Genomic DNA, 15,609 nt, shown 5'->3' with positions numbered 1-15,609 from the left:
GGCAGATAAGCCAGCAACATATCACATAATAGCCTTCTAAATCTTTTTTTTTAAATTTTTTATAACTGACCTGAGACCTTTTTTTTTATTATTAATCCTCTTAATGATAACTTACTCCAACCTAACTGGAACGAACCACTGTACTTTGAGTTCTGATGGATGATTGGGGAACAGGTTTAATTGAATGTAAAGAAGAAGGAGCCAAAGAAAATGTGAAATAAGGCATTGCAGGCATGGGAAAAAGCTAATGAGGCAAACCTAATATGCCCAGCACTCTCATTTCTTATTGCATGGCACGTCCATTGGCAATATGGAGGCAATCAGTGCTGAAGCATGAAACAAAAGAGGTAGAGAAATGGAGCCTCGTGCTCACAGAAGCAATATCGCTCTCAGTTTGGTTGCAGGTCCAAACGCACACACACGCGCACACACGCACGCACACACAAACACCTTAGGGGTTTTTCTTTAAAGGTTAGGCATGAGAGGTGGGGTACTGTGTTATTTATTAGCATCCGTTTCCTGCTGATTCGGAGCAGCCGGGTTTCCATGTCTCAACTGATGCATGTCAGTGAGCTACAACAATTCGGAACAGATACCGTGAGATAAAAGGGATCCATGTAGTTATTGTCCACGCATATGTCACACATGACACATTTTATTTACAGTATATTGTATACAGATTTTACACTTCATACATGCCACTAAATATTTGAGATAGATTTTTTATTTTTTTTATTTTTTTATAATCACATATCTTTCTTTCCATAATATTGTATGTTGAGTTTTGCAGGGTTTTTTTTTTCAGTTTAAAACCAATCAATAAGTGGGAAGAAATTTCTGCATTCCTTTTGGCCCATGAATGGATAACATCTCAGCAGCGTGTAGTGCACCTCTACCTAAGAAAGACTAAACATACTGTTAGAACCTTTTTAGTAATGGGAGGCTTTACCCTCCTGCTTGTACTGTATGTGTGGCAGCACCTTGTTCCAGAGTTGTATCAGGCGCATGGAAACCAGCGTACATTCTTTCAGGTTCAGGATATTTATGTCATATATGCGGAGTGATCAAGAAACGACTTGTTATGATGTCAAAAACTGCCGTAAGACAAAAACCTCTTAGATAATACAAAAAAAAAAAATCAACTTAAATATCAGGTGTAGTCACTGATTTACATTTTGTTTTCTTTTTAGGGGCAGAAGACAGAAGCAGAAAGATACTATCTGAAAGCAATTCAACTCGACCCAACAAAAGGAAACTGCTACATGCACTACGGTAAGAAAAGATATAAAAATATGTATTTATAGACACTGAACTCTTTTCAACAAAGCCTGTTTGAAAACTGAATTTCCAATTATAGAACCATGACTGCCTCTCTCTTCAAAAATGTCTCTCAGTAGTTGACAGCTGTAAAAATCTAGTGTGAAATGCTTTCACTTCAAGCTGTGCAGCTTCATTGTAATGGTCAGGCTTTTCTGCAGTCAGCTGTACTCATATTTATATACTTAGTCAAAATTCATTAATCCAAGACCCAAACTTTGTAGTGTAACCCTCCAACACAGTCATTAACCCCTCCCTCCCTGGCGGCCCCTGGACTGTATCTATCATTTTCACAAGGTTGCAGAGGCCGTCTGGTACTATTATGATTAAAGTTGATGTGCTTAATTTATTTTTGTGTCTAATCTGGTCGAGAAGCAGTTGAGATGTTTTAGAATAAGTTCAACAGTCCCAGAGTCTCCTGACTCATTATGATTGCACTGTTTTTCATTCTCAAATTTAGAAGTCTGATTAGGCAGAAATAAAAATTTATATTTTTACTGGACTTTCTTAAATGCCTCCTGACCTTGTGATGGGACAGAGAGAAGTATTGTATTTCAAAACTCTCACGAGTGTCCCTTATCCATGGGGCAAGTGTTGTTCAGGTTGACTTTACAATTGTAGAGCTGTTACAGGGTAATTTTTGGGTAAGTAAAGTAAGTCCCCTCACAATTAACGTAATAAACCGCCGTGCGTCCAAGTTAATTTTACATGTAACTTGATAAGAATTTTGGGAAGAGTCAAAGCAGGGATGTAATTATCTGGAAATGTAAAATTCCAACGTGTAAAAGTGATGATGCACAGTTTAGTTGACCCTTTATGTCAATGTCGGCTGTGTTGGAGCTGTTTGAGGTTTTGCAGATGGTGCAAACACCCATACAAACAGACATGTATGCTGTGTTTATGTAAGTGAGGAGACAGGCTCAGAATACACTGTTTACTATTCATAAGAGAGAGTAATACCATGTTCCTCCTGTACCGCTGTTAATGCAGCATTTCATATCAGCTTGGAGGAACAGGCTCATTGCTGCTACGCATTCCTATCGCAAGGATATTCATAAGAAATGAAATCTGTCCTGTCGCGCTGAAAGCGCCGTTGTGCATTGTCCCGTTCTCCTCTTCCTTATCTCCATCCATTCCTCCTGGTGCTTTCTCTGCACTCATATCTTGGGTTTTGAGTTTAGTTTGGTCAGTGGCGAGGGGTCTTTTGCTGTCTTTGGACCGAGCCGTTTCCCCTTCTGAAATCCTTACACTCCTTTCTCTGTTTTCTTTTTTCAATGTTATCATGTAGCTTCTTGCTATAGGTGATGTTTATTTGGGCTGCTCCCTTCCCTTATCTCAAATCTGGCTGCTTTAGCTGTCCTGGGGTCACTGGATGAGCTCCAGGTGTGAGTGTGTAGGGAGTGATGATATCTGTCCACATTATAACACAGCTGATGCTCACACAAAGACACGCGTGTGGGAGAACGCGTGAAGGGGAGGACGCAGCAGGTGAAAGCTAAGACGAGGTCCCCTTTCCTGCCATTGTTCACAGTGACACATTTGAATGCAAACAGACGCTCACATGCCCCGTCTGCTTTGGTGTCAAGTTTGTTTTTGGAAGCCTCTCTCAGGCAAATGCAGTCAGCTTGGTACAAGAAAGCAAACACGCATACATTGAATGGAGCCTCCCCACATTCTCTTTCCTGCATGCAGTAACATCTGTGGCCAGGCTTGGCTGTTAATTTATAGCCACTGAAGCAGGCGCTTGTGGGTGCTGCACCAGGTGGCCAGACTCCCACAAGGAAACGCATGAAATACCTCCATCTCATCTGTGTTCTCGGATGCTACTGAGCAGAATAGCAATCCTTCACTTTTTCACTGTCTCACTTCTCTCCCTATCGCTCTCTATGCCTCCTTCTCCTGTGGCGCTCATCTATTTCACAGCCTCCATTCAGCTTCCTTTCTTTCCCCACCGATCTCCATCTTCGCCTGTCATTGCTTCCCTTTAAGCTTTCCTATCCTTTTTTTGTACCCTCATCCCAGTTCCATCAGTTTTCCACAGCATGATACCAAATAATAAACTTGTAAAAAAATATTCTGAAGAAAAACAAAAAAAAAAGAAAGGAAAGGAAAACTATTTGCAAGGAAACAAGTCTTCAAGACAAGATTCTGCGGCATGTCAATGCTAAAATGATGATTTTTTTTTTAAGCAGGCGTAGCCTAATGTTCAACATGCTCATTAGTGTTGTTTAGTGTATTAGCATGATAACATTAGCTAATTAACAATTTGCTAATTCTTTCAACAAAAGGAATAAAAAACTAAATTGTAAGGAAGCAACAGTTTGCAGCTATGCTAGCAGCTACAGGACAATATAATTAGTCACAGGTATTTTTTGAGCTAAAGGATGCCAGCATGCTTACAGTGTCAATGCTAAAATGTTAATTTATAGCAGGTATAAAGTTCAAAATCTTCATCATATGCTAATTAGCTCCAAACATAAAGTATATCTGAGGCTGATCGTATATGGTATATATGGCATTATTTTTCATAGTATTTGAACATTAACCAAAGTATTGTGAAAATTAAAATTCTGACCTCATGATAGTGCTAAACCATAACCAAGGTAGGACCATATTTTTACAATTCATCATTAGGAGGATATAAACATGTGTACCAAATTTCATGGCAATCCATCAAATAGTTATCAAGGTATTCACAAAAGAACACAAATGTGAGCCTGATAGTGGCCCAAGGGGGAAAGAGGGATCGCCAAAGTCATAAGGATTTATCATCTATATACAGTGCATCCGGAAAGTATTCACAGCGCTTCACTTTTTACACATTTCGTTATGTTACAGCCTTATTCCAAAATGGATTAAATTCATTTTTTCCCTCTAAATTCTACACACAATACCCCATTGGTAGACAATGTGAAATACATTTTTTTGAAATTTTTGCAAATCTATTAAAAATAAAAAATAAAAATAAAAATCACATGTACATAAGTATTCACAGCCTTTGCCATTACACTCAAAATTGAGCTCAGGTGCATCCTGTTTCCACGGATCATCCTTGAGATGTTTCTACAACTTGATTGGAGTCCACCTGTGGTAAATTCAGTTGATTGGACATGATTTGGAAAGACACACACCGTCTATATAAGGTCCCACAGTTGACAGTGCATATCAGAGCACAAACCAAGCCATGAAGTCCAAGGAATTGTCTGTAGACCTCAGAGACAGGATTGTATCGAGGCACAGATCTGGGGAAGGGTACAGAAAAATTTCTGCAGCATTGAAGGTCCCAATGAGCACAGTGGCCTCCATCATCCGTAAACGGAAGAAGTTTGGAACAACCAGGACTCTTCCTGGAGTCGGCCGCCCGGCCAAACTGAGCGATCGGGGGAGAAGGGCCTTAGTCAGGGAGGTGACCAAGAACCCGATGGTCACTCTGACAGAGCTCCAACGTTGCTCTGTGAAGAGAGGAGAACCTTCCAGAAGGACAACCATCTCTGCAGCACTCCACCAAGCAGGCCTGTATGGTAGAGTAGCCAGACGGAAGACACTCCTCAGTAAAAGGCACATGACAGCCCACCTGGAGTTTACCAAAAGGCACCTGAAGGACTCTCAGATCATAAGAAACAAAATTCTCTGGTCTGATGAAACAAAGATTGAACTCTTTTGCCTGAATGCCAAGCGTCATGTCTGGAGGAAACCAGGCACGGCTCATCACCTGGCCAATATCATCTCTACGGTGAAGCATGGTGGTGGCGGCATCATGCTGTGGGGATGTTTTTCAGTGGCAGGAACTGGGAGACTAGTCAGGATGGAGGGAAAGATGAATGCAGCAATGTACAGAGACCTTGATGAAAACCTGCTCCAGAGCGCTCTGGACCTCAGACTAGGGCAAAGGTTTATCTTCCAACAGGACAACGACCCTAAGCACACAGCCAAGATAACAAAGGAGTGGCTTCGGGACAACTCTGTGAATGTTTTTGAGTGGCCCAGCCAGAGCCCAGACTTGAACCCGATTGAACATTTCTGGAGAGATCTGAAAATGGCTGTGCACCGACACTCCCCATCCAACCTGATGGAGCTTGAGAGGTCCTGCAAAGAAGAACAGGAGAAACTGCCCAAGAATAGGTGCCAAACTTGTAGCATCATACTCAAAAAGACTTGAGTCTGTAATTTCTGCCAAAGGTGCTTCAACAAAAGTATTGAGCAAAGGCTGTGAATACTTTTGTACGTGGTATATTTTCGTTCTTTATTTTTAATAGATTTGCAAAAAATTTAAACAAACTATTTTCACTTTGTCATTATGGGATATTGCGTGTAGAATTTTGAGGGAAAAAATGAATTTAATCCATTTTGGAATAAGGCTGTAACATAACAAAATGTGTAAAAAGTGAAGCGCTGTGAATACTTTCCGGATGCACTGTATCATAAAAACTCCAATCCAACCAATAATTAGTGAGATCCAAAAAACGAAATATTAATTTATTGCTGGCCTTTCGAAGAAAAAGTCACGGAATCACAAAAGTCATTCGGAGCCATACTTCGCGGGCCATCAATATCTGTATACAATTTCATCTTTATCCATCCAGTAGTTGTTGAGATGTTTCGGTCTGGACCAAAGTTGAAAAACCAGCATTGCCATGTGGAAATAACTTCATCTGTCTTCCTTTCTCTTCAGGTCAGTTTCTGTTGGAGCAGTCTCGTCTTGGCGAGGCTGCGGAGATGGCAGAGAGAGCTGCAGAGCTGGACAACTCTGAGTTTGATGTGGTCTTCAGTGCTGCTCACATGCTCAGGTTGGATAAACTGCTGACATACAACAACACCGCGTACAAGGGACTCCCCCAACAGAAAACTTTATGAAAGTGTTCAAGAAATGTTGATGTTTTGGAGATCCTGTTTTTGCTTAGTTTGCCGCTGTGCTGCTTCAACATCTGTGGGTTTGCTTCTGTGCCACTGCCATTTAATAACCATCTTTGAAATATAAATCATACCAACGTTACAAAACAGTAAATGTCCTCTGAGTGGAAAAGCTGCTATAAAAGCTGTTATGTATTACATATATAAACAGCAGTACAGTTTCAGTCCATCACATTGAGGTTTCAGTCCAGGGCTTGTAAAGAAGCCATTGGAGAATTTTCCCTCCAAGTTTGGCAAGCACGTGCACAGACATCTTATAAATCTTAGAACGTGTCAAAAGGGACTGCGAATGGCCTCTGCTCCCAGCAATTGAAGGGAATATTGGAATGATGTACCTTTAATTCTTTTTTGCTCTACATATCTGGAAAAGTCATTACTGCTCTCTTAGCATGCCTCTCGATGCACCACCACAGAGGATTTGTAAAAAGTTAAAAGTCTCTGGGATTGGCCGAGGTTCGCTCCTGGAAACCTTTGAATAAATCCAAATGACAGCTCGTCCTGGCGTGTTCTGGCCGGGCTGGTTATTTTCAGTTGTGACACTAATCCAAACAGATTAAGGTTTAATGATTTGACACGTACATGTCAAAGCTAAAGCTGCTTTCCTGATAATGACGATGAGCTAGATATCTTGGCTTCATGAACAGCGAATGACTGACCATAAACAGGATGATGATAATGACCTGACAATCCAGTGCATGCTCCACGCCTTCTTACAAGTCGATGCATTGGTGTTGCATCAAGTGACTTAACAGCCAAATCTGTTTCTCCTTGACATGTTTAGGATTAAGCTTAGTGCATTTTTCTTTTTCACAAAGGGAAAGATTGACTTTACTCCTCCCCTGATACACAATGATTTTGCTCTCAAACCTGACTTCCTGAATCTTGAATCATTTAATGCCTCTAGGACTTGACCAAGCAAAACAAAGACCAAGGAAGGGTGCTATAAGATGACGACTGTGATATCAACTGTGAACTTGAGTGAACCCTGTATTTTACATATTTTCCTTGAATCACAGCCTTATAAATATGAATTATCAGGTCAGGACGGGATGATTCTTTGACTTTATTAACTTTGGCATGGCAAAGTTCAGTTCATGTACTCCGTGAATAAAATTGTATGGTGCAGAGTAACTGTTGTGACTTCATGAACCCAGCTGTATTATATTAGGGAGGACTGGCTGGTGGTATTTCTGGCATCAACAGCAGCTCAAAAAGTCCATTTCTCTGCTTCTCTTACACCCGTCAGTCCACCAGAGGATAACTGTGTCAGTTATACACTTAGCATCACCTATAAGCATTAAAAGTACATGCATGTATGACCAGGGTCAAAAATGAGAACAAGGGGAAAATGTGAATACGATTAATTAATGTATTGTTGACCTGCGAAGCTAGAACTTCATGCATGACTCCTAACAACTGTTGGGAGTAGTCTGTTGAAACTTATGATGCAAAGAACTTGATGATTTCCCCGAAAATGATGTGAGATGCTTACTATTACATTTAATGAATGACTCACAATAATTACAGTAATTTTGCTCGGAAATTTCAATGAATACTATCATCAGCAGCTATTTGTATTCGTCCAACATTATAAATTGTGTTATTATGTGCACATTTTTTACGCTCTCGTCTTCCTCCTTCTTCAGACAGGCCAATCTAAATGAGGCAGCAGAAAGGCAGTATGAGCGTGCGGCCAGCCTCAGACCAGATGTAAGTACCTGGACCGTTGTTAGCCTGTTAGCACTTATCATGGAAATGCACACACACGCCTGAGCTGTAAATTCAATTTACAACATACTATTTGTTACCCATCATTCTGACACTATGGTATAGTGCTGTTGTTCCTGGCAAACTGTGATGCTGCGGAATATAAAATGGAAAATGCGCCTCGATGTGCTTAGGCAAACACAAAAATCCCAAAGTGGACTGAGTTCAGTGTTGTCTGATATTGAAGTCACACACTCAGCTTCAGAGTAAATACTTGATCATCACAGTATAGTAAAACAGACCGGGCTTCATTGGGATATCATGTCTCTCGCTGTCAGCACATGCGGTTGAGGAAGTTGGGCGCTATTGTATCCTGTTTCTGCCTCGTCTGCATCAGTCACTTCAAAGGGCGAGGGTGCGTTGAGCGGTCTGGGAGAAGTAATTTAGAGTCATAGGAACCCCCGAGTCTGTTAGACAAAACCTGGAAGGAGCTTCCTGCACTAGTTTGTTATGTCGGTCTGCTTAGTGACGGCCTGCTCGGTGACTTATGTTCAGTAAGGAGGGGTCAGACCTTTATCTTGGTGTCTCCTCTGGAGTAACTAGTGTTATATTACTACAACCTTTTGCACCAAGGCTTCCCATCTATTTATCTTTGTCTGACAAACCTGCACAGCCCCGTCAGATACACCTAAGTACCCTTTCACTGACACCAATTTTTAGATGTTATGTTATTAGAACATTTGAAGTATTATCAGATTTCCATCCATGAATTTTGGTATATTTCAACTTTTAACAATGATTTTATTTAACAATTATACTCATAGTTCAGTATTTTAACTATATCTAACTATAATTGTTGCTAGCTTCTTTTTCTGAGTCTTTTAGCAATTTCAAAACATGTTTTTTTTCCATTGTTGGAGCTATTTCAACCATTTTTCCATTGCTTCTATGTGTTTCAATTCATCACTTACTCACCCATTTGTCCATCACGTGTATTTTAATTTGATTATGTGTAGTTTTAGCTTAGTATTTCAACAATTGATGCATTGCTTTTAGCTATTCTTGCAGCTTGTTAACTGCTTTTCAGATACTCTCACTGGGAAAGGGTAGTTTTTAAGGAGTGATTTTACTTTTTTTAATTTTTTTATTTTAAGCAAGCCACGCTACTCGACAGTTTATCCATGTAGCCCCTGGCAATGCAGAGCTACCCCATGGGGAACACATTTCGGCTGGGAATCACTGCTTTATAGCATCTGTCCCCTTTTTAGATGAGGTGTGCCTGTCTGTTTATATCCTGTTTAAGCCTTAAGAGCTCAGTAAAACCGTAGAGGAGAAGAATACAGGTTTGTCTATTTGAATTTGGAAATCTGTGTGTTTATATCATGGGGAAAATTAGTTAGCTCAAAGCCTCAGTCATTGTAATTCACAGTCTGAAAGGCTTCATGTGCACTTTGAGACACGCCGAGGGCTTCTCTTTTCATTTTTCAGTAGTGAAGTGCCTCTTGTCTTTGACATTTTCTCGGCACACGTCTGCTTAGTGAATGACAGTCTTTCAAATATCAGCCTAATCCAATAGCTTTCAGGTCATGAAAGATTCAGCGCTGGCTCTACGTGCTAAGAAAGGTGATGGATATGAGCGAGAGAGGTTTTTTTTGTTTTACAACACAGAGATTCATCTCAAGATATAATGTTGTAGTCTAAGTTGTAGTCTATAATTTTGTTTGTAATTGCAAATCAAAAATGATGATATGATGAGCTTACATTGTAATCTGTCAGAGTTTTAAGACAAAAAATCTCCGTCCTTTTTGATTTGGCTACACCTGTGGTTTCCATGGTAACAGCAAGTATGGTTTAGTGGCACACCAAACAGGCTTAGAGCAGCATCAGTTAACTGTGGTAAGTAAATGGCGTTTCGTGTGGCTTCTTCACAATAAAAGCCATCTTGCATTTCACTAGTCGAACCCTTATAATTTAAAGCAGCAGCAGTAACATGTTCTGTTTTCTTTTGCAGTAACAAAATACAAATCTGACAGAAAATTACACTGAATTACATGCTGCAATATTTCAGCGTGGAAATGATGCATGTTGCTCCATCACTGTCAGTGTAATACAGCATCTTTGACCCAACTTTGGAAGTTACTGTTTCGGTCAAAAGGAAGAAATACAGACTTATTTTCTAGCTTTCCTCTAATATAAACAGGGCTCTATTTCTAATGTCCCCTGATCAGTTGTGGTGTGTTTAGCCCAGACAGTGTACTGCATATCATCCAGTTGTTTATAATGACAAAAGGAGCCTCATTTATTTGGCTTACTGTGTCTCACCTTCTTACAAACATCCTCTGTGAAAGAAAAAAAACACTCTTTTTACATACATTTGTCGCAGTCGATGAAAAAAAAACAAGAAGGGTGGCGGCACTGCACGGCAACTCATCTTCCTGTAAAACTGCATTAATGGATGAATTTTCCAGCATCCTCCAGGTCGCTGCTCAAAATATTCCAGCTTCGTAAGGGTTCATTTGTTACATTAGGTGACAAAAACAAGCTTTCACCATCTCGAAACGTGGAATGTAAACGCTTGAAAATATCATCGTTGAGAAGAGACAAACAATTGGGTTTGGGGAGAGAACATTTCTGTGAACCAGCTGCCAAGTTGCTAACCATATGTCAGGCAGCGAGGACGCGGGCCTGGGAACAATGCCAGCTCTGGGGGATGAGGTGCAGCCCACTTCTAGGATGAGATTCGGGTGTGTTTGTTAGTTATGGCTTGCTGAAAGTCACATCTATGACTGTATTGCACTACTGAAGGCCAGATGGTTTCCCTTTGCAATTTAAAAAGATGGTGTTTTATTAAATGCGACTCTAGAAACACACCGCTCAATGGGTTCTTTCATCTATAAAATACTGAATACTCGCCCACGCACAATTTGTGGATACCTTTTTGTTCACTGCGCCACTGTCGGGACACTTTTATCTTTGGCCACGCCTTCTGTATGAGATTGCATTAAAAAAAAAAAAAAAAAATCAGAGGCCTTGCCTTAATTCACCATCCAAAAAAAATACCTGGCAAGCATCCTGAAATGTGTGTCTCACATAAATGTCTGTCAGAAGTAGATAGGGTAGGTTTAACATAGTTTGTCCAAATAAATTCAAGGTCAGCACGGTTGTCACAAGTATCGTGATCCTGTAACTCAACTCTCTGACACCTCACGTGTCACTTTAATCATTTCAACATGCACCACTGTGTCTCCTTTCCCTCTGTTTCATGCATTTTCCCTTCCCTTCCCGCCCCCAGTACCCAGCTGCTCTGATGAACCTCGGTGCCATCCTCCACCTGAACGGGAAGCTTCCCAAAGCGGAGGCCAACTACCTGCGGGCCCTCCAGCTCAAACCGGATGACGTCATCACCCAGTCCAACCTGCGCAAGCTGTGGAACATCATGGAGAGGCAGGGACTCAGGACGAGGCACGGGCTCGAGGTGCAGACAGGCGACCTTTGAACTGAGAGATTGCGCTGCACTCTTCCTGCACTCCTGACATGAAGCAGGATAAGAAAGAGCAGGAGGCTGAAATCTCTCTGTACGAGACAGTAAAGACAGTTTCTTTCGTGATTTGGCCTGTGGTGCTTGTGGAAGACAGTTTAAGGCTTAGCATGTTTGTGATAAAAAAATGGACCGTTTCTGCCCGACAGTACGACACCGCTAGTGCCGTATTGTGGCTCGAACGACTAAAGCTAATGTCTTATTTTATATGAAATTTTATAATGCTCTGTTGTTGAACAATACAATGAAGTCGAAAGCAAATAACTGCAGAGTCCAAAAAAGAAAATCTTCAAGGTCTCAAATATCAGCTAATTATTATTTCAGCACAACTTAAACCTTGGGTATGTTTTAGAGCACTTAATTTGAATGTAGCAAATTTGAATAATAACTTCTGCAGAATGGGTTTTGAAGTGTCAGCACTGATGGCTTAATGACTGTGTTTCATTATGCCAGCTGGTTTGACTTAAAAGAGGAACTCTACAGCCGTAATTTTACACATCAAAGTCTGTTTACAGGTCTTGGGGAGAACTATTGCGTGTGTGAAAAAAGAAAAGAAACTTGTGTAAAGCATTTTGTGGCTCCGGAAGGAGCAAGCGATGTCACTCCAGTCAGTGTCGGTTGGGGCTGAAGACAACAAATCTGAAAATTAAAAAAAACGGGGGCTGTGAGTTCGAAAGAGGCGCGTTTATCAGACCTCTGTGGCTCGTAGCTCGAAGCTCCTCACACAACCCAATATCCGACCAAATTGTTGCAGGTTAAGTTGCATTATGGGCAATGTAGGCTCCAGGTTTTGACAAGGAAGGACTTCTTTTGCTGATCTGTCTATCCTGAGCTGACAATGTTGTAGGAGTGCAATGCTAAATAGGTGTAATACTCTTTTTAATAAATGAAAAAAAAAAATCCCTGATGAATCACTCTCAGGGTGATTTAGCTTTTAACTTTGACTTAACACAGTACATAGTTAACAATCAAAGCATGTCAGTGCGTAGACATCTTCTAGTAGCACCCTCTAATTCAATGCTGTACACTGCATTGCTCCGAGCAAGTATAAGAATAGGTTTAATGCATAGCCAATCACACTCTGCTGTCCGAGTCACTGAAGATTGTTTGCACTTGGTGCGTTTTAAATGCTCGTGGCTGTAAAACTGAAAACAGGTCATGGGAAAACTCCTCAGCGGTGCCAAAGCTTGTACTGAGTTCTACACCTCTCGTGCCAAGCAAGAACTGTTCTCACTCATGTGTTGTGTTCATGTGTCAAATGAAGATGTTTCCTTTCATGTGATCCACGTTTAATTTATTAATATGTGTTATTTTGTGTGAAGATGCCAATACTGTGCCGTTTCACTGTCACAGCAGCCCACCCTCCCTCATTCCTCCACCCATGATCGGCTACAGTAGGCAACAAATACATTCAAATAGTTTTATATATGTCTGTTTTTTTCTCTCTGCTCAGGAACATCAGGTTGTGATTCCTGTCACAGAATGTGTTTGTGACACAGAGAGAGCTTCTTAAAACGATGTTAGATGGGGTTTTTTTTGGTGTTTTTTACATTTTTTTTATGATTGTGATGTTTGGTTAAATTATAGACAATGTGTAGCTGGAAATGTGTTGTGTTTTGTACAAAAAGAAAAAAAAGAAGTGAACCTTTTTCCATAATAAAATGATTTTTGCGCTCAACTGAGTGATGTATGTAATGGAAATGGTGTGATTTTATGTGAATACAGGGTATTTAGAGAGTCATTATGCAACCATGCCCCAACTTTGCACAGCAAAGATTAGGGAGTGACACGGGGCCTCTGAACGCAAACCATGATGTGACCGGTTTGAGCTGGGGACCTTTGAAGTGTCTCTCTGTCCCTCACTGCCTGTCATCTCTCCACTGTCTAAAATTAAAATTAAGGCTTTAAATGACCCCAAAAGACAATGAGGGAGTGACAGTAATACCAAATAATACAATATGGTGTCTCATATATATTACAGAATCATTTTTATTTTTTTTATTTTCCTAAAGTGTATAAACTTACTAATCAAACAGGAGAATATTATAAACTGTACCATCTCCACCGATAATAAACACACAGGGTATGAAAATCCATCGTATTTAACCATGTTGGGCAGGTTTATTAACAACTCTCACACAATTAGAAATGTTTATGAAGGATCAAGCGGATAAAAGCAACATCAAACACGTTTTTTGTTTTTTTTGCTCAATTAATCTGAGAGCATCCAGGACCCCGCATAGAATAATCTGGGTCTAATTTGCAGGCTTTGCTCCATTTGATTCTCAAATGTTTTTGAAAGTTAAAACATTAAATAATTTAGAAAGAGACTAATTTCTCTCCAGTCTCGTTACCTAGTCCTGCTTTCATTAGAAGCAGGAGAGTAGTAGTGCCACAGTCTCCCTCTCTTTCTCCTCTCTCGGTGACACACACACACAGAACCACTAATTAGAGTTGGTCTTTTCACGCACTCAACATGTTGATATCATCTAATCGAGCAGACATCAAAGAGCTCGTAATCACACGCCAGACTCGGAGCACACCAAGCTGTAAATATTTAAGAAGATATCAAACTTGACTCACTTATTGACTTGCAAGAACTCCCAGCCCCAGTTTCAAACATTTTAAAGTATGCGCTAATAAATCTGTGCCGACGTATTGTTGTTATGCAGCAATAATAACAACAGAATGAAGAATGTTCTCATTATGCATGGGAAGAAGCTCAGTTTGAGTCACCATATGCTGGACTGACTTCATCCATATCTTACCCGCAGGACTAATTAACTTCATCACAAATAGTTTACTGAGAGACGACAGCTTGGCTGTGGAAAACAATCTAATGCAGTCAGCACACAGCCACATAATGTGTATTTCACTGCAGAATATTGAAAATTATTAGTTATATGAAGTATTTTAGTTCATAAAATGATTTTTTTATTTTTTTTTTAAATAAAACGATGTGTCTATCTATGTGCAACTGAGTCATTTGGGACTGATTCTAGCAAGCGGAATATGAAAAGTTGGTAAATATCATAACATCACCCATCAGCCATTTCATTTCTATTCACACTCACACATCTGTTCTGGAGCTCACAAATAGGCCTCCCTGTCTTCGTACATCTAAGCAACCTTTTCCTCTTTTTCTTGAGTGACGGCCGTCTGCGCTTGTTACTATTCTTCACACCCACCTGTCAATTAACTGAGAGCTGCCTTTAGTGTTTCAGAACATGAAAGATCTTCACACATGATGGCTGCATGTGTGTTCCACAATCGGCAGATACAGTGGGAGTAACACCTGCACACACTTTCTAAAGTGAACTAGTAAAGCTCCACTATAGGAGAGAAAATTAGCCAACCTTCTGTGCTCCACCTGCGAGGCAGCATGTGGGGGGTGCGAGGCACAGATTGCCATTTCCTTCGGTCTTGGTGTTTCAGCTAACTGAAGGTCATCAGCATTACATTTGGTTTCACTGAACAGATGGACACACAAACAAACATCTCCACATTACTTGAATTAAGTTTTCATTTAGACGTTAGACTTTTTGTAGTTGTTTGAAAAAGTATGTGGAGTACTCCGGATCTGGCATATGTGGATTTGCGGTGTCTAAATACATTGTTTATTGAACAAAATTACAAATACTCTTGCAGTGCTAAGGTGAAACATGTGTTTAGTTAAATGGTTGAAAGCTGCAGCAGTTGTGCTGTCTCAGTCAATTAAAGGTTCAAAATATGTAAATAAATATATAAATTAAATGGAATCATTTCTCTCTGAAATGTATAAAGTGAAAAAAGTCCCTCAAAATTGCACCGGAGTTATGGGCCTATATATATATATATATCACTAAATATATAACCATTGATGCCAGGTGGACTGTTAGCTTTTTGAAAATAGCATAATTTGTTGTTGATTCATTTTGAAAGATTTTTTTTCAGAAATACCGTAATGGCAAAAATGTGCAGTTAGAAACTGTTACACGTCATGTGGAGCAGCTACTGCTGACCTGCTGAGAACTCCAAAACTCTTGCCTGAGTCAACAGCAGCCTCTGCTGACAGCTGTCATGTAGCACAGTTGACTTCTTTGTTATTTAACTATTTCAACAACAAAGAATTGAATCCCTTTCAGCTCAGTGGAGGA

General features: G+C 40.3%; 1 protein-coding gene across 1 annotated transcript in view; it reads left to right on the top strand.

Annotated features, from left to right (window-relative positions):
* The window catches only part of tmtc2a (transmembrane O-mannosyltransferase targeting cadherins 2a), a 60,066-nt gene extending 47,950 nt beyond the window's left edge, over positions 1–12,116 (top strand). Inside the window, exons 9-12 of the mRNA XM_069700348.1 lie at positions 1,191–1,272; positions 5,990–6,104; positions 7,875–7,938; positions 11,228–12,116. Of these exons, the coding sequence (XP_069556449.1) occupies positions 1,191–1,272; positions 5,990–6,104; positions 7,875–7,938; positions 11,228–11,431 (465 nt within the window). The 3' untranslated portion in view covers positions 11,432–12,116. The remainder of the gene's footprint in view (positions 1–1,190; positions 1,273–5,989; positions 6,105–7,874; positions 7,939–11,227) is intronic.
* The last annotated feature ends 3,493 nt before the right edge of the window (positions 12,117–15,609 follow it).

This window comes from Brachyistius frenatus, unplaced genomic scaffold (genome assembly GCF_029030835.1).
Source record: "Brachyistius frenatus isolate BFR_SWC_R1_liver_20210118 unplaced genomic scaffold, ASM2903083v1 Contig_33, whole genome shotgun sequence".
In the NCBI taxonomy this organism is placed as follows: Eukaryota; Metazoa; Chordata; class Actinopteri; family Embiotocidae; genus Brachyistius; species Brachyistius frenatus.
This window is presented reverse-complemented; position numbering and strand designations above follow the sequence as displayed.